A 27,857-nucleotide genomic window follows, 5' to 3' on the forward strand; every position below is an offset into this window, starting at 1 on the left:
GGTCATTCAACATGGTATCAGAGTCAAATGAAATGAAAGAACCCGAATTCGAATCTCACCGCCACCCGTTTACACCCGATGATTGATGAAAATCACTGAATCTAACATAGAATATATATATTTGCCCATGTTTAATTTTTGAATGGACATGGATTTAATGCATGTCCATCTGTAGAGATTGTTAGAGGCCCTCAAAATATAATTTAGATACTGTGATTCCATATATTGTTTGGTTAGGAGGTAAAGCAGTACTTGTGATGAAACACAAAATAATGTATCTATCATTTCTGTCTGTACTTGTTTTGTTTGCCCATAGACAAATGGAATATGATTCTCCTTTTTTTTTTTTTTCTTCGGTAACGAAAGAACTCACAGCCAATTATATAGGTGCACTGAGTAAATCTATACTATCGTATAACAGTTTGGAAACTATACGAGAGTCGTAAATCATACTAGGTTGACCAGGTGTGACAAGCTGCACGTATCGATCATCGGCAAGGAGATTCAATAAACGAATATAAAAGATATGACCGATTTTAAAATAATAAAAATTGACTGAACTGAAAAAAGTCATACATAATTTCGATGAGTTGTAAGAAATTGATATGATTATACAAAAATAGAATCGTAACTTTTTCGGATTTAAACCAGGTTCTAAAAAGCGTGAGTCGTGTCGGAGGCGGTTAGACACCGCTCACGATTAATCGGCGAAGCGGTAATTCATCGGTGATAAATCAAAAATAAATTAATTTTTTCAGAATTAGTGTAAATATATTTCTAAATATTATTTATAAATATTCGAAACATATATAAAATGATAGTTTAATCCATCATTTATGTATCCAAATCACATAACAAAAGTTTCATAATAATAAGATGATAATATTTAAACGTGATTATATCCCTATCATTTAAACACTATTCTATATATCCTCGTCGATTGTACAGTGTCGCCGCCGGTTTTGGCTGTTGTCGATGAGTGCGTCGTTCTTTCTTTCTTAGAAGAACAAAGTCAAGAAAGGGAAGACCTAAATTCTTTTTATTGAAAAAAAAAATATATCTTTTTTAAAAAAAAAATCGGCTTTTTCCTAATTTTCCACGATTTTTACCTCAAAGGCTCGACCCGCATCGGACCACCTCACAGACCAAAAATCAAATTTCCAAACATTTACACCAACATCGTGAAAATTTTGATTGGCCTCCGCCTCGGCGACCAATTAATTAACCGCGTCGACCGATTTTCACCAATTTTTAGAACAGTGTATTCATTCGGGATACGTTATGCGTGATTTATTGTGTTTCGAGGGGTGTAAAGTGCCAAAGAACTATATTTCAAGGGTGCAAAATAGGACTAAACACTAATTTTGAAAAGGCAAAATACCAAAATTCCTTTCAAATGTCACATTACATTGGCATTGTCCTTACATAAATTACAGACCTATACATTTAAAAAAAAAAAAAAAAAAAAAAAACCTAAGTAAAATAACAAAAGATGAACATTAAATTAAGGGGGAAAAAAAACCAAGATGAAGATCAACATATTGCATTGATCAACTAGATAGATATCTAACTAGTGTAGTCAGTATGTAGAAAAACCTCGTAAGACGTTCCTCTGAGAATTCTGTTAACATCGTCCCAGTTTTTTATATGCTCCGATAACGAACCTTTATGTATTTTCACTTGTCGACTCGTTAACTCCATTTTCGGCACTCCCATAAATTCTTGCACTTCCCTTAGTTTCTGCAATAATCAAATTGAAATTTAATTTCCAAAAATGCCTACGAAATCTTTCGGGAAAAAAAAAAACCCGGGTGCTCAACTGAATTAAATTATTTTAGAAATAAGTAAAATTATAACTTGGAAAATACTAAATGTAAATAATTAACTTACAGTTGGATTTTTAATAAGATCTTCGTAATAAAGAACAATGTGTCTTGTGCTACTGAAATAATCCAACGCGTCCAAAACCATCTTCTCCATAAGCTTTAGATCCATCACTAGTGATGTCGAATTGATTACCGGTTTATACTTAGAAAGTGTATCAGCCTACGATAACCAAATATGTAAATATTAAATCCTATAATTAATATATATACACATATATATGTATATATATAGTCGATTTTTTGTGGGGTACAAAAGGGAATAGAGTTACTTACCTCTTCGTGTGAGTGCACGTGGGATTTGTGGGTCCCGTTGAGGAGTTTAGCATAACGGTCGTAAGAATTAGCAAGAACCGAAACCATCCGACGCAAAAGATTCCTCCGGAATAGGAAAATTACCGAAACGCCCCTCTCGTTGAAATATTCCGCAATTTCTTTGTGGTGCTCAATTAACCCCTGCATTTGAAATTTTATCATAACCAAAACATTTCAGTTTTTCTTCGTTTCCTCAAAATGTCCACACACACACACACACACACACACATATATATATATATATCGTACCTGATTAAGCATCCATTTGAAGCCAACTGCAGCGGAGCAATGATTCTTGGAAGCACTAGTAAACAAATCCAAATTGTAAACTGTATCGAGAGTCGAAAAGATCGAAGAAACGTTACTCCGTCTCTCTTTAACCGAAAATATCTCGCCATTAGAGCTCACGTTAGTGTGACTATTCAATAGAGTCTCAAACCAACCGCTTCCCGATCTTTGCATCGACAGAATAGCGAAAAGCCGAACGGGATTACACGCACATTCATTTCTATCATACATAAGACAGAAAAACATCTTAGTACTCTTACCAATTCTTCAAGATTTATTTTTTAATTAAATTAAATTAAATCAAATGGCTTGCCTGTTAAACGAGACAGGATTTGGGTAGTGCAAGTACGGGATTTGAGATCTATCGATAGAATTATCGAGACAACGCCTCTGATTACCGACTTCGACTTTAAGGAACTTCGTATTTGTGTGAATGTTTGTTTGCTTTAAACATACGGAGAAAATATATACGCCACAGACCATAGCGAATATCAATACTAACATCCGTAATGAAGCCGGAGGTCTCTTCGGAGGCTTTATAATTAGGGTATCCTGTCATATTTACATAACCGAAATACGAAACGTTAAAAAATTGATCTTTCTACAACTTTACAAAGAAAATCCCAAAAAACATATAAATTAACAATCTCTTCACCCCATTTCGAAACAAATTCGTTAAAAATCATTTTAACTTCACATAACCGAAATACGAAATGTTAAAAAATTCGATCTTTCTACAACTTTACAAAGAAATTGCCATAAAACATATACATTAACAATCTCTTCACGCCATTTCGAAACAAATTCTTTAAAATTCATTATAACTTCACATAACCGAAACACGAAATGTTAAAAATTCGATCTTTCTACAACTTTACAAAGAAAATATCAAAAAACATATAAATTAACAATCTCTTCACCCCATTTCGCAACAAATTCGTTAAAATTCATTATTAGTTCACATAACCGAAATACGAAATGTTAAAAATTCGATCTTTCTAAAACTTTACAAAGAGAATCCCCAAAAAACATATACATTAACAATCTCTTCACGCCATTTGGAAACAAATTCATTAAAATTCATTATAACTTCACATAACTGAAATACGAAATGTTAAAAATTCGATTTTTCTACAACTTTACAACGAAATGCCAAAAAAACATATCGATTAAGAATCTCCTCATACCATTTCGAAACAAATTCATTAAAACTTTACATAACCGAAATACGAAATGTTAAAAATTCGATCTTTCTACAACTTTACAAAGAAAATGCCAAAAAACATATACATTAAGAATCTCTTCATACCATTTCGAAACAAATTCATTATAACTTCACATAACCGAAATACAAAATGTTAAAAATTCGATCTTTCTACAACTTTAAAGAAAATCCCACAAAAACATATACATTAACAATCTCTTCACCCCATTTCGAAACAAATTCATTAAAATTCATTTTAACTTCACATAACCGAAATATGAAATGTTAAAAATTCGATCATTCTACAAGTTCACAAAGAAATTGCCAAAAAACATATAGATTAAGAATCTCTTCACGCCATTTCGAAACAAATTCATTAAAACTTTACATAACTGAAATACGAAATATTAAAGATTCGATCTTTCTACAACTCCACAAGGAAATGGCCAAAAAACATAAAAATTCAAAACAAATTCATTAAATCGCCTCGATGAATTAGTAGTTTTAAGTCGCTAAGTTTATCGACATTGTAATTCATAAAGCAGCATCTCAAAATTCATAGAAGTTGCAGAGGGATGGTAAATAAGTTGAGATAAATAAACACATACATAAACATTTCAAGAAACATTGAAATTATCCAATAATTCCAAAATAACCCCCAAAAAATGCTAAATAAAAAAAAAAAACTTAATCCTCCTGCATCCAGTAAACAATCCCACTACTCCAATGAACCAAACCCCATAACAAAACCCACCCCCCACCCCCAAAGCTTGGATATTTAATATACATTCAAACAAAAATAAAATTGAAAAATTTACAATGCTAAAATCCCACTAAAAAAAAGTAATAATTAAAATAAAATAAATGAAAAATAAAAATCTAACCTTTGTGAAGAGACAGATCTCTTCAGCCATAGTAAACCCCAAGAAAGAAAGAAAAACCAAAAAGGGTTCTTCCACAAAGCTTCAAACTTCTTCAAAAACATATAAGCAGGGGTCACTGGGAAGTGGGTCGGGCTCGGGTCGGGCCGGGCCGGGTCGGCGGTGGAATTTGGAGCGAATCGAAGTTCCTCGTTAAGAACAAAGGCAATAAAGGCAAACAGCTGGTGAGAGAGGGCGCTCTTCCCTCTGCTATTTTTCTAATCTTTTTATTATTTTTATTTTCCAGCAATTTGTTTTTATATTTTCAAGAATGTAAAAAATCTGGAATTAGTTAGGCGAAGTGTGTGTGTGTGTGTGTGTGTGTGTGTTTTGAACTGAAATGTACGACTGTTGTAGTAGATAATTTTGACTTGGTTTTAGGTTTGGAATTTGGGCGTTGGATAATTTTTGATTTTGTATTAGTGGGGCCCACTCGGGAAAAGTTGCCACGTCGGATTTTCGGAGGCAGGCGCGTGCAGAAAGGTAAAGCTAGAGAGATGACTGTGCTTTTTTATTTTTTTATTTTTTTTGATTTTTTATTATTTTATTGTTTTTTTACAATATTCGGTATGACTTTTGTTTTTTGGTCCATAACGCATTAGCACTTAGCACTTAGCACCCATTATATTATATTATTTTTGTCTCACACAACAAATAAGATGCTTAAATTTGTGAATTTAAAAATCATTGTTGAATATTTTCTTGTAATTTATTTAGAACCTATAGTTACTTGCTTTAATTACATTAACACCCCATTAACACCCTTTTGTAGGGAGTGAATGTAAGAAATTTACAAACTATAGGGGCTGGATGGAATTTCTAAAAAAGAAGTTAATCGTAATTATACTTTACTTTAAGGATGTGGTTGTAATTTGCCCCCCAAAAAAATATGTTTTTGTTATTTACTTTTTTCATTTTTTTTTAAGTTCTAAAAAAGAAATTTATCTAAATTTATCAATCTTGTAAATTGCATATACTCGTCAATATTTGTTTCCATTATATTTTAGTTTTTATTGATGGGTTTATTTCATGGGGTACTCAGGTTCTGTAGCTGCTACACCTACTGAAATACATCATATAATTTTGAACTATCGATCTACACATAGTAACACACACAAACACGCCTATGTATGTGTGCTTAGTAGGCATCTCATAAACCAAGCACCCGTGATTTTTAATATAAATATTATTTTCTTTTTTCGAGAATATTTCTACCGTTTATCATAATATATGCTAATGTGGCAAAAAAAAAAAAACTCAATGACTTGATATGAAATAATGCAAAAAAGGCAAAGCCCCCTTTTAATTATAATAGGGTGTGGTGGGCAAAGAGTATTATTAGTGAGGAGCACGTCGTGCTTTAATTATTGTACTCCTAATTTGGAATCTTTGCTTCGAATTTACGACACCTCCCATTTATTTTTCATAATTATGTTGTCATTTTCTCATTTCTCCCCCTCTTTTTTTCCTAATTAGTAATTATTATGAAAAATTCTACATCCACCATCATACCGTTAAATCCAATCTTTTTATAGCAACTTTGTGATGATGATTGTGATTTTTTCTATACAATAACGAATTAGGTGGTGGTTGCAAAAGATTTTAGAAACAGCTTTTAAGTGTTTTTTGCTTATAATTTATTTTTAGGTGTCTAATATCAATTTTTCCTTTTGCTTCTCTAAAAAATAAAGTTGTTTTAATCTATTTTTTAAAAGCACCCGTAAACCTGTTTATTCTATTTAAGTTCATTTGTTAGTATATTTGCAAACACCTCAACTTTTACAATTAAGCACTTAACATCCACTTAGGGTAGTGTTTGCAAAATTTTATTTAAAAGCAGAAGTTATGGATTGTGAGTTAAGTTGATTTTAAGTGCTTATTTGTAAAAGTTGGAGGTGTTTGCAAAATTATTAGAAAATCAACTTAAATAGAAATAACATGGTCGTGGGTGCTGAACAAATTATAGTATAAAATCGCATATTTTAAGAGAAGCAAAAGAATTCATTTTGCAAACACATAAAGTAGATTATGAAAGAGAAAAAAAACAGCTCGTAATCTATTTGTAAAAACTTTTGCAAACACCACATTACCCTCACAATCACCATCTTTTATTTTTAAATAAACTTATGCAAACACCAGCTTAATATAATTCACAAATTTAGGATCATAATTTACTAGTGGACCCCACTAAACATATTTATAAACCACTATAGTTAATTATAGTTAATTACTCCCTCTGTCTCATTTTATATATCTTTTTAGAGAGTTTTTTTTGTCCCAAATTATTTGTCATTTTAGATTTTCAATGAAGCATTAATTGCATCATTTTCAATTTTACCCTTAATCACTCCTAATTAATTAGTTAAGAATCAATTAATGTTGAGGATATTTTAGTAATTGTATCTGTTTTTTTTTACTATAATCTATGCACATTTATTGATTTTCTTAATATGTGCAAAACAACCCAAAACAACATTTAAATTGGGACGAAGGGAGTAACAACATAGAAAGTAATCAATTCGGATATTTGACTTTATTTCGGTATTAATGATTAGTATTAATTAACATACATGAAACAAATTATATCCACATAACATGTTCTTCCTATGTATCATTTTATTCGTCTCTTCGGTATCAAAGTTCATGTTATCGGTTTAATTTATTTAGGACTCAAAAGTCAAATTAAATTGGATAATAATTAATTCATAAGATTGTTCATTAAAAGTTTGTTTCAATCTGATTTGTGTTAACTAACCAAACTCGAATATATATATATATTTTCGTTCGAAAAGCTTTGATCCTCGACTTGAGTTCGAACTCAATTTTTGTTAGTTTCGATTAAAACTCGTTTGAGTTGGACTCGATATTTATCAAACCAAAATCAACAATAAATTGGAAAAGTTGATAAAAACTTAAGAAAATTGAACAAATAGTGATTTGTCTCAACACAATTTGTTTACCCTCCTAATAGACTTGGATACTGAGACTGTGTTCTCTGCCACGTGATTTTTTATTCTCTATGCATATTTAAATACAAATATACAATAAAATCTCAATAAATTAATAATCTTAATCAAGTAATGATTTCTTCGGGTCCTGACTAGGTAAAAATATAAATATTACTCCATCCGTTCCAAATTAACTGTCGCAATGGGAAATTTTTCTTGTTTCAAATTATCTGTCACTTTAGAATTTCAATGGTGCATTAGTTACTATTTTCTCAATTTTGCCCTTATTATTTGAGAGAGAATTAATGGAAACAACATTAATAACATAGATATTTTAGTCATTTTATATATTTTTCTCTAAAATCGACGCATATTTATTAGTTTTCTTAATATGTGCGCATCAACCCAAAACGACACATATTGCGACATGGAGGGAGTAATTTAATAATTTACTATTTTACTAAATTTTTAGAATGTTGCTAATCTCAGCTGTATTAATTTATGAAAGTTTAAGTGTAAAATGTTGAAATATTTAATGTACAAATTACAATGCAACTCCACTCTCAATATAGCTCTCTCCTCGTAATTGAGAATTGAGATCATTAATTACTTCATCAATTTAAATTAGAGAAATAGTATTAAATATCGAGATACTTGTACTTGGAACAAATAAATAGATGTTCTTGATAATGAAGAAATTAACAACGTGCCCTTTACGGCCGTTTAGCATTAAATCCCACGTTAAGTGGTGTTTGCATTTCAATCAAAGTAGGATTATTTTTATGCTACACACGATGAATGTTGCATCAGATGAATTTTGACCGTTGATCTACACACACCAATGTGGGTGTCGGTGTGTATTTGTGTAATTATGAATGATAAAGATCTACCTGATGCATTACACCCCAATGTAACATAGTATAGACCTCAAAATAGTACATTCCCCCAACTGATAATTTGACATTTGAATTATCTTGGGTGTTTGAAATTGAAATGGACAGAATTATTGACATGCTCACGTAGGAGTGGAAATCGAGCGTATCAGCCCGAAATTAACATTTTTGTTGAAAAATTTCAATATTTTTAGGAATTGAAAAACTAATTCTCCATTAACAAAATATTCTGAAATTTTGGAAATTGGAATTGTCAAAACCTATTCCAAAATCGAATTGGTTTTTATAGGGTTCGGCATAATTCGAAAACTCTACTTTTTTTTTATATTTACCTATAATATAAAGTACATTATATCAATGCGACTTTTTATAAATAATCAGGATTTTTTGGAAATGTAAAATCTGATTCAATTCATAATCTCGTATATTTTCCAATTTCGACATTTTTTTTCTCTGGAAAAAATTGAGAATTTTTCAGAATTCGAAATACGAACGAAAATAGAAAATACCATTCTGATTTTCACCCCCCAGGTCCGAATATTTTGAGGCCCGATCCACTAGCCCATGGAGGCCCATATAGTTATGTCCATATTGGTCAATATTCTAAGTATTTAAAAACAAGCTTATTTCAAATATTTGAATAATGCATCATCTATAGCTAAACAATAATTTTCAAAACTCAAAAGGAGAAAAAGCATTTATAATAGGGTAAATTACAACCACCCCGAGGATGGTCAAATTACGAAAACCCCCCTCTTGTTTGGGTAATTACAACCACCCTTCAACTATAAATCTTCTTACACGTCCATCCTTGCGATTTCAAATTTATTGGAATCTTCGAAATTATATGGAATATTATCACTTTTGTACCCGTTTTATCCCCCATTCGAACTCCACATTTTGAAGCAAGATGATCATAATATGTGTTTTTTTTGCTTGTATATATCAGATTGTGGTGCATCAGAAACTGTATTTTTACACAAAACGAGTACAAACTAGAGCACATTCCACGAAATCTAGATGATTACCTTGAATTTGACACCGTAAGGGTGGAAGTGCAAGAAAATAAATCATAGTTGAGGGGGTAGATGTATTTATCCAAACAAGAGGAGTTTTTTCGTGGGGGTTGGTTGTAATTTACCCTTTATAATATAAATGAATATATCATAAGAAACATTGACTTCTTAAATATATTTTTTTTTGATTAAGACTTCTTAAATTAAGAAGAATGAAAATTGTAAAAGATATTTTAAATTTAATTATAAGATAAAATGAATATATCATAAGAAACATTTATAATTTTTTATTATTATAAATTAGTTATAAGTAGTATATTTTAAATTTATAATTATTTTCATCCAAAAAAAATTAAAATTTCAATTTTGGCCCCAAAATAGTGTTTTCCGTTACTTGTAAACGGATATGTAACGGCAAGGACCAATAATGGTTAAAATTGAACCTTGGAGGTGAACTTTGTTCACTTTGGAACAATGGGACCAAAAGTGGAATCGGGCCAAACACGAGGGACCAAAAGTGTAATTCTCCCCACTTTCATCCATTAAACTCTAACTTCTCCAATATTGCACATTGACCATAGATTTAACAAATATATCACAATCACCTCATCTTCAAAATTTTTAATTTCTTTTTTGAACTTATTTTTTCGACCAGTCGCCGGCGTTAATTTAATTTTTTATTTTATTTTTTATGTTTTTTTGATTTTTTTGTTTCCCAAATTGTTTTAGGCGATCTACAGAGCTGACTTTTTCTTTAACAACACAGCAAAATTAATGTACGAGACTAGTAATAACATTTGTACCTACGCAAGTCCGCTACGAAAGTTGTAACCTGCAGTAAAAAGGCGACAAAATTCCAGAATAAGCCAAACTTGGCCAAAGTTGACCATTACATCCCTATTGGTTCATCAACATCGGTAAAAAATTCAGCAAGTAACACTGAATTTAAAACCACCAGAAAGTTTCAAAGGTTATTACATAACTGCAAAGTGCAAATAATCACAAAAAGTTGCAATGGTCTACACACATTGACAAACTTAGACTTCAATAAAAATAAAATAAAAAATCATTCAATATAATCCAATTACAAAAAGAAATTATGAATACTAGCTTAAGGAATAGATTTTGGCCCCCCAGTCTTATATAAATATAAGTTTTGACCCTTCAATTTTTAAAAAATTTCTCTATTCTTCCATGTAAATTTATATACTTTTTCATATTTATTATTACAATATATAAAATATTATTGTTAAAAACATACCATTTTACATCAAACAAAAAAAATATTAATTATTTTCGCTTATTTTTTATGGATTACTCAAAAAATTCGGGGGCGATGTCCGTGAACCCCCAAAAAATTTAATCTCCTTCCGTTGTATCATTTCATAAAATATAATGAACCCAATTAAAAGTCATATTTGTCGAGATTAGCAAAAAGTTCTTAATAGTAAGCCTTCGAGAGGTAGCGTTTAGACTTCAATAGGTAGCGTTGAGCTGTCCCAAGGGAGCGGATCGGACGCCCAACAGGACGCCGAATGTAGATGTTCTCAGTGACCGTATTATGCAGTCGATCAATTCGTTCCCTCAATTGAGAAATGGAATGCTTCTTCGCCATCTCTTGCAGCAATGGATGTGCAGGCTTCCAATCACGTGGGACCGGAATGGGGGCAGCGATCCTCTGTGGTTGTTCGTCTAAAATTTCCTCCTTCCTTTGGATCCACCTCTGTCCAGGTGGGTCCGGCTGAGGAGTGGGGTCCGCTATGACTGACACCGCGCATTCTACTGCGTACTGGATTTCGCGCCATTGATCATCTGTCAACACGCTTTTTTTCTTTTTCCCCATTTCCTTAAATATTCCAATTGATCGTGAGATTAATCAAACGTATATTTTGTTAAAAAAAAAGGGTAAATAGCACTTAACCCCCTTGTGGTTTTGACATTTTGCACATGACCCCCTTATGGTATGAAATTAGGCACATAACCCCTTGTGGTTTTGACATTTTGCACATGACCCCCTTATGGTATAAAATTAGCACATAACCCCCTTGAATAGAAAACTGAAAAAGACTAAATTGTCCCTATCAAGTCAAAAGTTCTTGTTTTCATTTAAAAATAATTTTTCTATAAAATGAAAAGCTTAATGTACCTTTTTTGTCAAATAAAAATATAATATATTATTGTGTTTTTCCTATTTTACAGCACATATATATTTTTTTAATTTAATTTTCATTTCAACTATAGAGAAATGTTTTTTTTTCTAATTTTCCATAAAAGAAATAAAGACTTTGTTTCTTAAAAAAATTAAAGTTCGATAACAACTGTATTATAATATATTATATAGAAAATAGTAATATAATAATCATAATTAATGAAATGTTAAAGATTTTCAAATTGATTTTTAAAATCGAATAAATTGTCAATCGTACAATAACTAGTATTATATACCTTTTGTGCTGTAAAATTAAAAAAAAAAACGATGATATATTATATTTCTCATTTTACAAAAAAGTACATTAAGCCTTTTATTTTATAGAATAATTATTTTTAAATTAAAACAAGAACTTTTGACTTGATAGGGGTAATTTAGTCTTTTCCTGTTTTCTATTCAAGGGGGTTATGTGCTAATTTCATACCATAAGGGGGTCATGTGCAAAATGTCAAAACCACAAGGGGGTTATGTGCCTAATTTCATACCATAAGGGGGTCATGTGCAAAATGTCGAAACCACAAGGGGGTTATGTGCATAATTTCAAACCACAAGGGGGTCATGTGCAAAATGCCCAAACCACAAGGGGGTTAAGTGCTATTTACCCTAAAAAAATGTAAAAAATTATTTGATAATTTTGGTAGGGTGATCAAACCATATACCTACCTACCACTTGATCTAGAGCTTAGTCACGTTGTTTAAGAACATATAAGCTCGTCCACAGTGTTTGATATTTTTTTTAAATATCTTAAAAATTCAAGAAATACACTTTTAGAGAACTTATAAATTGTTTTTTAAAAAGTACATTTACCCTATAAGGTCACCCCTTTTATTTAAGATTTTATTTTAAAAACAATAAAAAAAACAATATAAGCTTATTATTCATTCAAAGACTTTAAAATTTAATTTTAAAAATAAGATGTAACAGTTTATATGTTCTTAAAATTTTAAATTTCTGATCTTCTCAATAAAAAAAAAAAATTACGTTTCTCTATCATATCATAAACGGCACCAAATTTGAACACACTACCATGGAAATCCAGATTGAATATATTGTATTGAACGCAATTCATCACATTGAAAATTAAAGCCACAGAAAACCAATTAGGTCACATATAGAGGAACACTGAAAGCAAAATAGCATACATAAAAACAAACAAATATATATATATATATATATATGGGGCTATATGCCAAACACCCTTACTTAGGATTTTAATTCTTGATAAATCCTTTATTTATAAATGATATTTGAGATAAATCCAATGAGCCTGAAAAACCATATATGCCCTCACAAATTAGTATAATTATTAAAATTAAAAATACGATAAATCAATTCCAAATCACGCTCCCAAATCTCCCTAATCTGCACCGATATCTACACCAAATCCATTCAAACAATGGAGATCCAGTCAAGTATTGGTGGCGTTTTTGGTGGATATACCGACGACAATTTTGAAGAAGAAGGAAATTCAGATATGACTTCCAGAGCTATTGTTCCCGACCACCAACCCAGAGGTAGTATTGTAAACCCCATGGATTTTTTTTACTTTTGTATTTTTTGTGAATTGAATGTCAACGATGACCAGAAACAATTTTTTTATTTATTTAATTTCTTATTTTGTGTGTCTTGGTGGGATCTTTGTATTGGAAAAAATATGTTGTTTACTGAATTTATGATGATAATAATATCTTTCGAGGGCTCGATTGTGTGTTTCGTTTCTCTGCGTGATAGTCGATTACGCCATGGTTGTATGTCGATTATGTGCCGATAATTTGGCAGATTTGATTAAGTTTCTTGATTTACTTTTTTATGTATGATGATCGAGAATTTTGTGACCAAGTAATTTGGCCGATGATTTGAATATATTGTTGCCTGCCCTTTTCAATAATTGGATTGAAGAAGGAAAATTTGGGTATGGGTACTGTAATTTTATCTATATTAATATATTAATTATATAGTTTTTTTTTTTAAGAGAATTATATAGTTTCTTGCATATACAATTTTAATAAATTTATCTCAATATTAATTGACATCATAACTACTGTTCTTTTAATTTTGTGTTTCTAAAATTATGGTGTAGAAACATGTGTACAAACAAATATGTAAACATGAAAACTACTTTGTATAAATAACTATATAAACATGAAAACCACTCTGTATAAATAGCTATATAAACATGAAAACCACTCTGTACATACATCTATATAAACATGAAAACCACTCTGTACATACATCTATATAAACATGAAAACCACTTTGTGTATACAACTATATAAACATGAAAACCACTTTGTGTATACAACTTTGTAAAGATGAAAACCACTATGTGTATACAACTATGTAAAGATGAAAACCACTCTGTATATGCAACTATGTAAATTGTTGAAAAACGACTATAAATTTATCAAAGACAAAGCCTAACATTATGAAAACCACTTCGTATAAACAACTATATAAACATGAAAACCACTATGTATAAAACAACTATATAAACATCAAAACCACTTTATATTATACTTACAGGTGTACTCATAACCAATAGGGTTTCTTGTCTTGTTAGAGTGATAACACCCAATAACACCACAAAACTCAACACGGAGAGAGAGAGAGAGAGAGAGAGAGAGATGAATAGGAAAGAGATAAAAGAGAGAGAGGGGGAGGTTAAGAAATAGGAAAGAGATAATACGGTCATTAATTAATTCAGCTAACTAACTTCCTAATTATTAGGATTCTTTAATGGAAAATATATTACATATCTTTAATATCAAAATTAAATATACATTATTTTTTAAGTAGGGGTATAATAGTGATAATTAAGTGTTTTTAAATAATAAAAAATATTTTGGATTTATCTTAAAAATGTAAAACAAAATTGGACTTATTGTAATGATACTTGTGTAATGAGGGAGTTTTGTCAAATTTCCCCATATATATATATATATGGTAAATTACACCCACACCCCTGAGGTATGCTTAAATAACTGTAAGGTCCCTGTGGTATCGATAATTACACTCACCCCCTGAAAGGTACTTAAAAACTCTAACGGGATAATGTATTGGATACATTATTCCGGTAGGGTTCTAATGGACTATTACTTTTATCTAGTTGTGGAGATAACATAGAGTTATAGGGAGTTATGGGGTGACATGGCTCCCCCAATATTTCTTAAATCACCCATAACTTTTTGTTGTCTTCACCACTTCCTGAAACCAATAGTCCATTAGAACCCTATCGGAATAATGTATTCAATACATTATTCCGTTAGAGATTTTAAGTACCTTTCAGGGGGTGAGTGTAATTATCGATACCACAGGGACCTTACAGTTATTTAAGCATACCTCAGGGGTGTGGGTGTAATTTACCCATATATATATACATATAGAGAGAGAGAGAGAAAGAGAGAGATGGCATAAAAAAAAGGATCGACTTACCCTAATTTTGATTTTGGAGAGGCCTTCTTCGACAAGGATCTGCGGTTTAAGATGTATACATTAAAAATAAGAGATGGGTCGGGTCCTTTACCCGAGTTTAAATACCCGGGTACAAATCCGGCAATATCGGGTATGCGTATCTGTGGGTTCCTAAATTTGAAAAATTCAGATCTATTTCACAGATTGCTTTAAACGCATCCGAGTCAAATTGAAGAACTTTTGGTTCATATGGGTTTCGGTTTTTTTATTGTTTTAATTATTCGTTCTTCATCTCGTAATTAAATTTATTTGTTTCCGTTTCGCAGGTGATTTTCCAATTGGCCAAATTTAAAACATGAAAACAACGATGATTTACTCAAAACACCAAAAAGAATAATTTTAAAAACAAATTGAGTTTATGTTTCTCTATCTTAAACGGTTTGAAATTCGAAGTTTCGAACTCAGTACAAAATGAGTTGATGCGCGCATCTAACGCAGCGGAAGGTCAATTGTTTTTTACAAACATGCTCTTATAGACAATCTATCAACCATTAAGAAGGGAACATGCAAAATCGTACTCTTATGTTCGATAATTTAAATCTAAACAATTAGCATGCTCACAAAAACAAATCTGATAAAATAATATTCGAACAATTTAAATCTAAACAATTAGCATGCTCTCACAAAAACAAATCTGATAAAATAATATTAGATTGATTAACTGACGTGTTGTTTATGTCCACAGTTTTCTTCTCTTTCGCTGGAATGGGATGTGAAAAATAATTTGAAAGAAAATTAGGGTTTCTGTCCAAAAAAAGAAGTTTTTTTTAGCGAGAGTCAAAAAGAATTGGAAGAAGAGTAATTTTCTTCTTTCACGTTGGGATAGGGACGATTTTCTAGTGTGGAGAATTTTTCTTTCGTATACATATCTTATGTATACATATAGTGGTGTCCTATTCGTTATGAGATAATTATATTTTAAGTTTAGTCCTTATATTCATATAAGGACTTAAATATATATAGGTCCAATCCATATATACCCCTAATATGAAAAATATAAATATATATATAAAGATAGGTTCACTTTTAAAATTCTTCTTTTGAGATATCCTGAAGAGGCAAAAGTACTATTGTGCATTTATGCATAATTTTCGCACAACTGCATTCAGCATTATGACCAACTGCATTTAGTATTTTTTTTACCTGCATTTATCATTTTTATAGGTTTTTTTAATACAAAAATATAAATATTTATTTTATTATTAGTTTTTATATATACCCTCTTTGTATTTTATTTAATTTAATTTTAATTTTTTAATTTTTAATTTTTAATTAAAATTTTCTTAATTTTTAATTTTTTCAAATATTCAATAAATTTACTTTATTGAAATTGACTACACAGGAATATGGTATACCCAGTCATGTATAGTTATATGTAGTCATGTACTGTCATATTATCTCAAAGTTATGATCGACCGAATATGTAAATCGTTGATTATATATAAAAAAAAAACTTTATCTACACCAAGAAATAAATTCACAATTTGAATCTTGATATTATAAATCAATTAGTATCAACAAGAAAACACAATCATCAAGATAACTACACGTCAAAAAAGCCACATGGCTTGTATATAACTATATATTACTACATGGAACTATACATGACTATAGTTATCTATAGTTATCTATACAACTAAATTTGACTCAAATCTCACTTTCAACATGAGAACGGCTTGTTTTAAACGACGAACACAAAGTCCACCCCGCAAAAACTAACTAAGTTCAAACACCAAGACCTGCGAAAAGGAGAGTTAAACAAACAACAAATTTTGCTTCAAATTTGAATCTGCACACAGACACACTATCACACTATACCTACTGATATACATATAAACTCTCCACATAACTCATACACGACTACGTACATGACTACATAGCTTATATATAACTATATATTACTACATGTCACTGCACGTTATTATATATGACTACATGTATACAGGGGCAGACCCAGGCGGTTTTAGAGAAAAAAATTTCTTATGGACTAAAGTGTACAAAAATAAAAGTTTTTTTGGGGGGAGGGGGAGTGTTAACTAATACATAAAAAAAATGTTAAAAAAAATTCTTGGGAGGGAAGGGGCCACCCCAGGCATATACATGGGTACGCCCCTGCATGTACACTACAAGGAAAAGTCCTTTTAACAACACACGATGCATGTTGTCTAACCATTTCGACAACGTACAGACGCACATGGTGGACCAACATGTTGTTAAAAATGACGGGATAATAACAACGTGCGATGTAAGTGGTGAACTGCATTTCAACAAGATGCACCATATGTTGCGCTATAGAATTTACAACATTCGCACGCACGTTGTGGCTTGTACGTATTACCACCACACACCTGTGCTTCTTGTAATAGACTTTTAACATCATTATATGCATGTTGTAGTTTTTACTTATTTTCACAAAAAAAAAAAAAGAAAAAAAAATATTTGAAATACAATAATTTAAATAATAATTATCCATAAAAAATAGAAAAGATATCATTTCATTAAAATACTATACATTATAATAAATTCTACATCATTCTCAACAGTAATAAACTCATCTACACTAGTCTCAAGCCTTCCTCAATCGAAAAAAAAATCAAAGAACAAGAAAACAAACGTACATTTTGTTTGATTAAGAGCCCTTGTACAGGACATTGATACCAACCTCTCTATCTAACACATGACATCTATGCCAACCTCCATGTCATGAACAAAAATCTTTGGATGTTTTGCTAACTTGTTCAACACCCTAGTACTGCAAGAAAAAAATAAAATTAATAAGTAAATGAATTCACAAACAAGAGAGAGAGACAGAGAAAAGTTCTTATCTTGTGTTTTCGCATAGCTGCAACACTTAGACCATAAGCAATGATGTAAGAGATGGTCTCTCTGTTCACACCTCGATATACAATTTCAGAATTAAATAAATGATTATAAGATTTTTAGATTGATGAGCAAAATTATGTTTGATGAAGATCAAAAGTTTATGTACTATAATACTTACCCCATTGTTATAACTGAAGTAGTAATTTTCGAATTCGGCATCAACTCTACTAACAAAACCAGAATTTCGTAAGCCATATACTCAAGACTGATTAAACTACGAAATTGTCGATTATGAGGAAAACAAATCTACTAAAATGAACATAAACACTGGTGCATGCTTCCTCATTCCTCCTTTCTACTGCGTCACAACTTCAGATTATAAATTTACAATGGTTCCACTTTTTGTGCTGCATAATATGTAAAAAGAACTGAACGAGCTAATAGTTTCAGATTTGACAACATCTATTAGTTTAGTTGGCTAATTCTCTATGAATATGTGTTAGCAAATAATTCAGTAGGGAAAATGTTTATCAGTCATATAACAAATTCACGAAATAGATATACTAGCACCTACAACATCAAAATATATATTCAAGAAATTGGGAAGATTATATTTACCTCATCAAAGAGATACCAAGACCAATAAAAAAATATTGAATTAGTAAAAATAAATTCCATGGAATATATCACTAGTCTTAAATCATATATCCACTGTTCACAAAAAGAAGATATATATATGAGATTGATACTTCCTACAATTTTAAGAAGAATAAAAAAATCCCCCAAGTTAGGGTTCTTACAAAAATAAAATTAATAATTGGGAGAGGGGAAGATAAAATTACCGTGTTATTCTTCTTCCGAAGGAAAGATGAAGTGCCTTGTCTTCAATTGAAAATCTTATGTCATAGAAAAAAGAGGGAAATTGATGAATCTTTAAAAATAAATTCCATGGAGTATCAGTAATCCTAAAACATATATCCATACAATAGAACGAGATTTAAGAGATTGATATTTAATTAATGTTTGAAGAAGAAAAAAAATCCCCAAGTTAGGGTTTTTAGAGAAGTAAAATTGACGGTTGGGAGGGAAAAAAAAAGTACCGTGTTCTTCTTCTTCAATGGCGAGATGAAACCCTTTATGGGTAACGTGTTCTTCTTCTTCTTCTTCTTCAGTGGGGAGATAAAACCCCTTCTGTTCAATTGAAAACCCTTCTCCAGAGAAAGGAAAAGAAGAAAATTGATGAATCGTAAGATCGATTTGTAGGGGCACGACCTATATGAAGATTGGAGTCGTGGTCCGTTTTTTTTTTAAGGAATAACCTACAATTGGGGGGTAGAGAGTTTCGAACTCTTGACCTAAGGAGCCCGTCTTTTCAATATAATGAACAAAAGAAACGACAAGTCGCGTGCATTTTGTCGTATCTAATAAAATTTAGAAAATTTAATATTTTTTCTACAACACGAATTTTGTCTTGTAGTAAGTTGTTTTAACAAGCTGCAGGAGCGGCGTGTTGTAAATTACTTTGATTTGCTATTAACAACAAGACGCCTACCAAGAATGTTGTTAATTATCTACATTGACAACATATCTTGTGTGCGTGTTGTTAAAATAATGTTGTTAAAAGTTGTTTTTCTTGTAGTGGTATATGACCACGTACGTGTGACTATATAGATGTATGTGACTTTGTTTGTCCCTTCCAAATACGTGACTTTGTTCTTCTAGCGATCTGAGACACCTTATATTATCAAATTACAAACAGAGCATGCTAGTCATTGTTCTTCGTATAACCAAAGATCAAAGCAAGTTGAAGTGGAAAACCGTAGATAAAATAATAGTTGAAACACAAGGACCAATTCACACGCTGTTACGAGTATAACCATAGAGGTTATAGTCAATTAAACATCTCTACTATTATGATTAATGTGCTGAAAAGCACCAAGTTTTTTGGGTCTCAAGACTGTACTTTTGTTTTAAAAATAGATTAGCTATCTTTTATAGTTTAGCATGCATTTCATCAAAAACAATTTATCCATTTTACCTTTCTGAAATTTTCAGTCATCAATTCATGAAAATTGAGCCTCTTTCTGTAAAAGATTTCACTTAAACCGTCCTTACATTCCTAATCATAAACCCATAAAGAATAACATTTTTATAACAAGTAATATATATAAACATACTTCATTCCTTGTTGCCATTTGAATAAAAAAAATCACATAAAATTTCATTCTCAATTCCCAAAGAGGAGATAAAAAGGTCAAAAACGGAAAAATCAAACGGCGGAAGAAATGAAGAAAACACGAACAAATAAAATAAAAAAAATTAACCAAGAGAAAATTTGGGCAATAACCATCCAACCATTCAATCCATATCTCAAAATTACAAATAAAAATAAAAACCAAGAGATGCTCGTCCAATTACCTGACTGAATTTCGGCAATTCCACCACCATCAGACTCACAACTCAGATATTTAGAAAATCGAGACCAACAACGCCATCAACATGGGCGGCCAGAAGCGCAACCGCGACGAGGGCGGCAGGAGCGACCTCGACGGCGGGGCAACGGCGGAAGCCCAGTCGGGGGCGCCGTTGGTCGCCCAACGATTCCAAAAACAAGCCTCTGCTCTGTTGCATTTCTTCTTCCTCTTCTTTGTCGGCACTATATCTGGCGAGAGAGAGTTAGAGAGAGGGAGAGATGAAGAGAGATGGAGAGATGTAAACAATGGCATTCTGGAGGTGTCTAAGGGGTCCGTGGTTGTTATGAAGGCATTCATAAACAATGGGATCTACCATATGTCTGGTCAAACGGTTATTTGTAAGAAGTTATGGGGAGAAGTTGTGGCAACAACAGCATGTCTTAACAACAGCAATTGATTTCAAAACTCCAAATGAGAAATGGTATGGTAAGCCTCCTGATTTCATTAATTTGAAGGTCTTTGTTTGTTTAACCTATGCCCATAAAGGTGATAAACTAGAACCAAGAGCCTTCAAATGTGCCTTTATTAGTTATCCAACCGGGGTTAAGGGGTTTAAGTTATGGTGTCGGGAACCTGGTCAAGAGAAGTGTGATGTGAGTAGGGATGTAGTCTTTGATGAATCGAAGATGGCAAAGAAGATTGGATATTAGTCTACTCAAGGAACTTCAAGTGATGGTACTCAGATTGAGGTGGAGTTTCCACAAGATACCACAGATGCTTAGGAAGAATCTTATCACAGTGAGACTTCTGAATCAGATGATGATATGAGGGATTAACATTTGGCCAGAGGTAGAACCAAAGGGCTAATTAAACCACCTATAAGGTTTGGACAAGCTGATATGTTTTCCTATGCACTCAATGTTGCTTTTGAGATAGAAGGTGAGCTAGCCATTTACCAGGAAGCAATTAATGGGAAGGAAAGACGAAAGTGGATTGAAGCTATGGGGAATAGATAGCTTCAGTGAAGAAGAATAATGGGACTTGGGTCTTGATGAAGAGACCAAGTAGGAAGAAGCCGGTGAGTTGTCGATGGCCCAAACAATAGCTACTCTAGTTTTAAAACAAAAGTACTGTCTTGAAACCCAAAAAACTTAGGTGCTTTTCAGCACATTAATCATAACAGTAAAGATGTTTAATTGATTATAACCTCTATGGTAATACTCGTAACAGCGTGTGAACTGGTCCCTGTGTTTCAACTATTATTTTATCTACGGTTTTCCACTTCAACTTGCTTTTTGATCTTTGGTTATACGAAGAACAATGACTAGCATGCTCTGTTTGTAATTTGATAATATAAGTTGTCTCAGATCGCCAGAAAAACAAAGTCAGGTACTTTGAAGGGAAAAACAAAGTCACATACATCTATATAGTCACACGTGGTCATATACATGCAGGGGTGTACCCATGTATATATATATGCCTTGGGTGGCCCCCGCCCTCCCAATAATTTTTTTTAACATTTTTTTTATTTGTTATTTATGTATTAGTTAATGCACTTTCGCCCTCCAAATTTTTATTTTTGTACACTTTAGTTTATAAAAAAAAATCTCTAAAACCCCCTGGTCTGCCCATGTATACATGTAGTCATGTATAGTAACGTGCAGTAACATATATAGTTATATATAAGATATGTAGTCATGTAGTCTTGTATGAGCTATGTGGGGAGTTTATATATATATATATATATATCAGTAGGTGATAGTGTGTCTGTGTGCAGATTCAAATTTGAAGCAAAATTCGTTGTTTGTTTAACTATTTTCCTTTTCGCAAGTCTTGGTGTCTGAACTTAGTAAGTTTTTGTGGAGGGACTTTGTGTTCGTCGTTCAAAACAACCGTTCTCGTGTTGAAAAATGGGATTTGAGTTAAATTTAGTTGTATAGATAACTATAGTCATGTATAGTTCCATGTCGTAATATATAGTTATATACAAGTTATATGTGGTTTTTCTGACGTATAGTGATCTTGATGATTGTCTTTTTTTGTTGGATACTAATTGATTTATATTATCAAGATTCAAATTGTGAATTTTGTTGGTGTGGATGAAGTTTTTTTTATATAATCAACGGTTTACATAAACGGTCGACCATAATTTTTAGATAAAATGACAATACATGATTACATATAACTATACATGACTGGGTATACTATAATCATGTATAGTATACTGTATTCATGTGTAGTCAATTTCAATAAAGTGAATTTATCAAAAATTTGAAAAAATTAAAAATTAAGAAAATTTTAATTAAAAATTAAAAATTAAAAAATTAAAAATTAAATTAAATAAAATACAAAGAGGGTATATATAAAAACTAATAATAAAATAAATATTTATATTTTTGTATTAAAAAAACCTATAAAAATGATAAATGCAGGTAAAAAAAAAATACTAAATGCAGTTGGTCATAATGCTGAATGCAGTTGTGCGAAAATTATGCATAAATGCACAATAGTACTTTTGGCTCTTCAGGATATCTCAAAAGAAGAATTTTAAAAGTGAACCTATCTTTATATATATATTTATATTTTTCATATTAGGGGTATATATGGATTGGACCTATATATATTTAAGTCCTTATATGAATATAAGGACTAAACTTAAAATATAATTATCTCATAACGAATAGGACACCACTATTATGCTCGACTTCGTGGACACTACCAAAGATGTTGAGGGATTCTCTCTTCTAATTTGATTTTATTTTCTTAATTGCAACTCTTTTCTTACCCTTTGATCATTTTTGCTTCCTGGACACCTAATTTTCGATTTGTACCTAAAAGATACCAAATCAACCAATAAAAACAGAAATATAAATTAATCCAAACAAAAATCCACGCAAACGTAAACGTCGAGTATTATTGCTACACTATATTGTATCTTTTTTATCTAGTGTTTTTGCTGTTGTCTGTTGATGCATATTAAAGTCATAGTATTGTAGTTCGTGTTTTTAAGAATGTTGTTGCGGATGCACTTTTGCGCATGTTTTTTTACATGTACGTTTTTGTGCATGTCCAATTGAGGGAGCGTGTTTGTGCATGTTTGTGGATTTGTATTAATGTCCTAGGATTGTAGTTTGTGTTTTCATGATCCTTTTTGCGAATGCACTTTTGCGTGAGTACTTTTGTGCATGCTTTTGAACTTTTACTCATGTGCGTATCTTTTCTAACGAGTGTTTTTGTGCACGTTTCTTGATGTGCATTCACGTCCTTGAATTGTAGTACGTATTTTCATGATCGCTTTTGTTATCCAATTATGACCATGTTCGAGTCCGAATTTGGAATTTTGACGTTAGAAGGAAATTGTAGCCCACTGAAATAGCTTTCTAATGCCACCGGAACCACTCGATTTGGAGTCCGGATGAGAGAGTTATGCTCGACTTCGTGGACACTACCAAAGATGTTGAGGGATTCTCTCTTCTAATTTGATTTTATTTTCTTAATTGCAACTCTTTTCTTACCCTTTGATCATTTTTGCTGCCTGGACACCTAATTTTCGATTTGTACCTAAAAGATACCAAATCCACCAATAAAAACAGAAATATAAATTAATCCAAACAAAAATCCACGTAAACGTTAACGTCGAGTATTATTGCTACACTCCATTGTATCTTTTTTATCTGGGTTAATATTCCAGATACCCCTAAAACTAAACCTAATTAGATGTAAGACACAACCTTAAATTGAACATTTTAACTAAATCCTTATTTGTAAACAAAATTTGATTAACATTCTTTTATTTTTATTTAACCCGAAAATACCCTTAATATAACAAATTAAAACCTAGGTTTCTCTCTCTTCTCTCATTTCTCCTTTTCTCGTTCTCTCTTTTTCCGCCTCCCTACCACGGTTTTCTCTCTTCTTTTTTCAACCGTCTCACCCCTCTCTCTTTCTATAGTGTTGACTTGTTCAGAACGGGGCTGAAGAGGAAAGAGTTTCATACCAAGACGAGTACCAGATCGAATTTGGAATTCGAGGGGGCAGGTTTTGTTGGCAAGAATGATGGGCGGCGGGAGGATGATGCGGAACGTGGAGAAGAGAAGACTCACTTTGCCATCGGATGAATCTGATACGACAGATCTGTTTTTTTTTTTTTTTTTTTTTTTTTTCTTTTTATGTATCTTTAGTAGATCTGTTTTTGATGTTTTGAAAAAGAGAACAACAGATCTGCAACCAACTGTGGCGCGACAATTCTGGAAAAGTTTTGTTCGGCGGCGCGGCGGACCTCGACTCGCCTAGGTCTGGTGCGGAAGGGGCGGTTGCATCACTGTTTGTGCGTCTGCTTATGGAGCAGCAGGGAAGGGTTGCTAATTCGACATCGTTGATTTGCTTGTTGCACGTTTTCGACGGCGACTAGAGCTGGTTGTGAATTCATGGTACGTGTGTGTCTAATTTTTACGAGGTGATGACGGCTCAACGGTGGTCGGTCTTCGTCTGCTGGCAGCGCTCGGGTTTAAAACGGTGAAATTAGAATTTTCAAAATGACTACGGTAGTCTACAGGGTCTGACGGTGTTGTGAATCAAAAGATCGGAGCTAAGGTTCAAGCGGGCGTATCTAGGGTTTCAGGATGACTATAGTTGTCTACGGATTACTACAAGTGACTATGGGTTACTACGGATGACTACGGATTACTACAAGTGGCTATGGGTTGCTATGGATGCAAGTGATATACATATATTAAGAGTGTGCTATGAAGTTGGATACATGACTCAGATGACTATAAACGATTACGTAACTATGGGTTATTATATTGTGATTCATATTCTGCATTTATCTATAAAAATCAATTAAATAGTTGTTAAGAATATGCAAAGAAAATTAAAAAAATATGAAAATATTAATTTTTAATATTATATCAGACAAATTAAAAAATACGAAAAAGAATTTTTTTTGAAAATGTTAAATGTAAAATAAAAAATGATAAATGCAATTTAAATATTACTTGGTGCAAAATTCATTTTTTGTATAGGAGGGCATTTTTGGAATGAAATTTATAAATGATGTGAAGCAAAAGTTTAGTTTGACTTGTCATTTAGTTCAAATAAGTTTTGTGACTAGGGACCTAAATCTTAAGGCCCCTTTTTATCTAGTGTTTTTGCTGTTGTCTGTTGATGCATATTAAAGTCATAGTATTGTAGTTCGTGTTTTTAAGAATGTTGTTGCAGATGCACTTTTGCGCATGTTTTTTTACATGTACGTTTTTGTGCATGTCCATTTGAGGGAGCGTGTTTGTGCGTGTTTGTTGATTTGTATTAATGTCCTAGAATTGTAGTTTGTGTTTTCATGATCCTTTTTGCGAATGCACTTTTGCGTGAGTACTTTTGTGCATGCTTTTGAACTTTTACTCATGTGCGTATCTTTTCTAGCGAGTGTTTTTGTGCACGTTTCTTGATGGGCATTCACGTCCTTGATGTAGTACGTATTTTCATGATCGCTTTTGTTATCCAATTATGACCATGTTCGAGTCCGAATTTGGAATTTTGACGTTAGAAGGGAATTGTAGCCCACTGAAATAGCTTTCTAATGCTACCGGAACCACTCGATTTGGAGTCCGGATGAGAGAGTTATGCTCGACTTTGTGGACACCACCAAAGATGTTGAGGGATTCTCTCTTCTAATTTGATTTTATTTTCTTAATTGCAACTCTTTTCTTACCCTTTGATCATTTTTGCTTCCTGGACACCTAATTTTCGATTTGTACCTAAAAGATACCAAATCCACCAATAAAAACAGAAATATAAATTAATCCAAACAAAAATCCACGTAAACGTCGAGTATTATTGCTACACTCCATTGTATCTTTTTTATCTAGTGTTTTTGCTGTTGTCTGTTGATGCATATTAAAGTCATAGTATTGTAGTTCGTGTTTTTAAGAATGTTGTTGCGGATGCACTTTTGCGCATGTTTTTTTACATGTACGTTTTTGTGCATGTCCAATTGAGGGAGCGTGTTTGTGCGTGTTTGTTGATTTGTATTAATGTCCTAGGATTGTAGTTTGTGTTTTCATGATCCTTTTTGCGAATGCACTTTTGCGTGAGTACTTTTGTGCATGCTTTTGAACTTTTACTCATGTGCGTATCTTTTCTAGCGAGTGTTTTTGTGCACGTTTCTTGATGTGCATTCACGTCCTTGAATTGTAGTACGTATTTTCATGATCGCTTTTGTTATCCAATTATGACCATGTTCGAGTCCGAATTTGGAATTTTGACGTTAGAAGGAAATTGTAGCCCACTGAAATAGCTTTCTAATGCCACCGGAACCACTCGATTTGGAGTCCGGATGAGAGAGTTATGCTCGACTTCGTGGACACTACCAATGATGTTGAGGGATTCTCTCTTCTAATTTGATTTTATTTTCTTAATTGCAACTCTTTTCTTACCCTTTGATCATTTTTGCTGCCTGGACACCTAATTTTCGATTTGTACCTAAAAGATACCAAATCCACCAATAAAAACAGAAATATAAATTAATCCAAACAAAAATCCACGTAAACGTAAACGTCGAGTATTATTGCTACACTCCATTGTATCTTTTTTATCTAGTGTTTTTGCTGTTGTCTGTTGATGCATATTAAAGTCATAGTATTGTAGTTCGTGTTTTTAAGAATGTTGTTGCAGATGCACTTTTGCGCATGTTTTTTTACATGTACGTTTTTGTGCATGTCCATTTGAGGGAGCGTGTTTGTGCGTGTTTGTTGATTTGTATTAATGTCCTAGAATTGTAGTTTGTGTTTTCATGATCCTTTTTGCGAATGCACTTTTGCGTGAGTACTTTTGTGCATACTTTTGAACTTTTACTCATGTGCGTATCTTTTCTAGCGAGTGTTTTTGTGCACGTTTCTTGATGGGCATTCACGTCCTTGATGTAGTACGTATTTTCATGATCGCTTTTGTTATCCAATTATGACCATGTTCGAGTCCGAATTTGGAATTTTGACGTTAGAAGGGAATTGTAGCCCACTGAAATAGCTTTCTAATGCCACCGGAACCACTCGATTTGGAGTCCGGATGAGAGAGTTATGCTCGACTTTGTGGACACCACCAAAGATGTTGAGGGATTCTCTCTTCTAATTTGATTTTATTTTCTTAATTGCAACTCTTTTCTTACCCTTTGATCATTTTTGCTTCCTGGACACCTAATTTTCGATTTGTACCTAAAAGATACCAAATCCACCAATAAAAACAGAAATATAAATTAATCCAAACAAAAATCCACGTAAACGTATACGTAAACGTCGAGTATTATTGCTACACTCCATTGTATCTTTTTTATCTAGTGTTTTTGCTGTTGTCTGTTGATGCATATTAAAGTCATAGTATTGTAGTTCGTGTTTTTAAGAATGTTGTTGCGGATGCACTTTTGCGCATGTTTTTTTACATGTACGTTTTTGTGCATGTCCATTTGAGGGAGCGTGTTT

At 32.2% G+C, this 27,857-nt stretch overlaps 1 protein-coding gene and 1 long non-coding RNA gene across 3 annotated transcripts; both read right to left on the reverse strand.

Annotated features, from left to right (window-relative positions):
* Nucleotides 1-1,362: 1,362 nt before the first annotated feature.
* LOC105955839 (uncharacterized) lies at nt 1,363-4,986 on the reverse strand. Its single transcript, XM_012979639.2, has 6 exons — nt 4,575-4,986; nt 2,800-3,038; nt 2,448-2,706; nt 2,160-2,339; nt 1,891-2,046; nt 1,363-1,740 (listed from the first exon to the last, which is right to left on the reverse strand). The coding sequence occupies exons 1-6, from the start codon at nt 4,602-4,604 to the stop codon at nt 1,567-1,569; spliced, it is 1,038 nt and encodes a 345-aa protein (XP_012835093.1). The 5' UTR covers nt 4,605-4,986; the 3' UTR covers nt 1,363-1,566.
* A 12,703-nt stretch (nt 4,987-17,689) lies between these two features.
* On the reverse strand, nt 17,690-19,138 carry LOC148767131 (uncharacterized). Of its 2 annotated transcripts, XR_016034383.1 has the most exons (4): nt 19,072-19,138; nt 18,814-18,867; nt 18,150-18,195; nt 17,690-18,044 (listed from the first exon to the last, which is right to left on the reverse strand). It is a non-coding gene; the product is annotated as an uncharacterized LOC148767131 (long non-coding RNA). The 2 variants fall into 2 exon arrangements; XR_016034382.1 differs by lacking the exon at nt 19,072-19,138 and having other exon boundaries at nt 18,814-19,055.
* Between the last annotated feature and the right edge of the window lie 8,719 nt (nt 19,139-27,857).

The sequence above is a fragment of the Erythranthe guttata genome, chromosome 11, assembly GCF_056151865.1.
Source record: "Erythranthe guttata isolate IM_541 chromosome 11, IM_541, whole genome shotgun sequence".
Lineage (NCBI taxonomy): Eukaryota > Viridiplantae > Streptophyta > Magnoliopsida > Lamiales > Phrymaceae > Erythranthe > Erythranthe guttata.